At 57.1% G+C, this 739-nt stretch overlaps 1 protein-coding gene across 1 annotated transcript in view; it reads right to left on the bottom strand.

The window, feature by feature from the left end:
* Positions 1–182, bottom strand: part of ATP9A (ATPase, class II, type 9A) — a 55333-nt gene extending 55151 nt beyond the window's left edge. The window contains exon 1 of the mRNA XM_009998760.1: positions 94–182. Within this exon, the coding sequence (XP_009997062.1) occupies positions 94–182 (89 nt within the window). The remainder of the gene's footprint in view (positions 1–93) is intronic.
* Positions 183–739: the final 557 nt, after the last annotated feature.

Here is a 739-nt window from a genome sequence, read left to right as displayed (position 1 = left end):
TCGGATCCGCGGGGCCAGATCCGGATCCGCCCCGCCCCGGACAGCCCAGCTCAACCGTCTGTCTGGCCTCGGCACCTGCTCTTACCTTCGCACCTGGTCCTGCCGGGCCGGGCCGGGTCCTGCCGGGCCGCCAGCGCCCGCTGCCCGCCTTCCTGCCGCTGCTCCGCGCACCTCGTCCCCATTTCCCAGCCAGGTCACAGCAGGGGCTCAGCGCTGCCGTTCCGGCACCACTGGCCGCCCACACCCACCGCCTCGGCACCCGTGGCCTCCCGTGTGTCACCTCAGGCAAAAAGCCCACACCACATCCCGTGTGTCCTCAGTCTTCTGCAGCCAGCACGTGCGAGTTACATCTCCCTTTCTTCACACCCACCGCCCATGTTACAGGGTAGTGCTTTACGATGCTGTTGGTCACACCCTTCTTTCTCGGTGACCTTCACCCACTGCTGACAGTGCTCATTTCTGGATCCTGATTCAAATTTCCTCCCCCAATTTAGGCATCAAACTGCTCTAGCTTTCCTGTTTCATTACTTCAAGGTTTTCTTTACAATCACAGTGACTAAATCTTCATTAAAACCAGCTAGACTAATCAGATGCCAGCAAAGCATTAGCCTACAGAAGCTGAGATACACGCTTGGCCTGACAAACTTTGTCTTGTATCAAACAGGGTTCCTGGATTCCACCTTAGTTTTTCCCACCAGCTCCTTCATATTCCTGTCCCAGATAATCTCTGCCCAATGTG

Source organism: Chaetura pelagica, unplaced genomic scaffold (assembly GCF_000747805.2).
Source record: "Chaetura pelagica isolate M959 unplaced genomic scaffold, ChaPel_1.0 scaffold275, whole genome shotgun sequence".
NCBI lineage: Eukaryota > Metazoa > Chordata > Aves > Apodiformes > Apodidae > Chaetura > Chaetura pelagica.
Note: the sequence above shows the minus strand (reverse complement) of the source record. Positions and strands in the feature narration are given on the sequence as shown.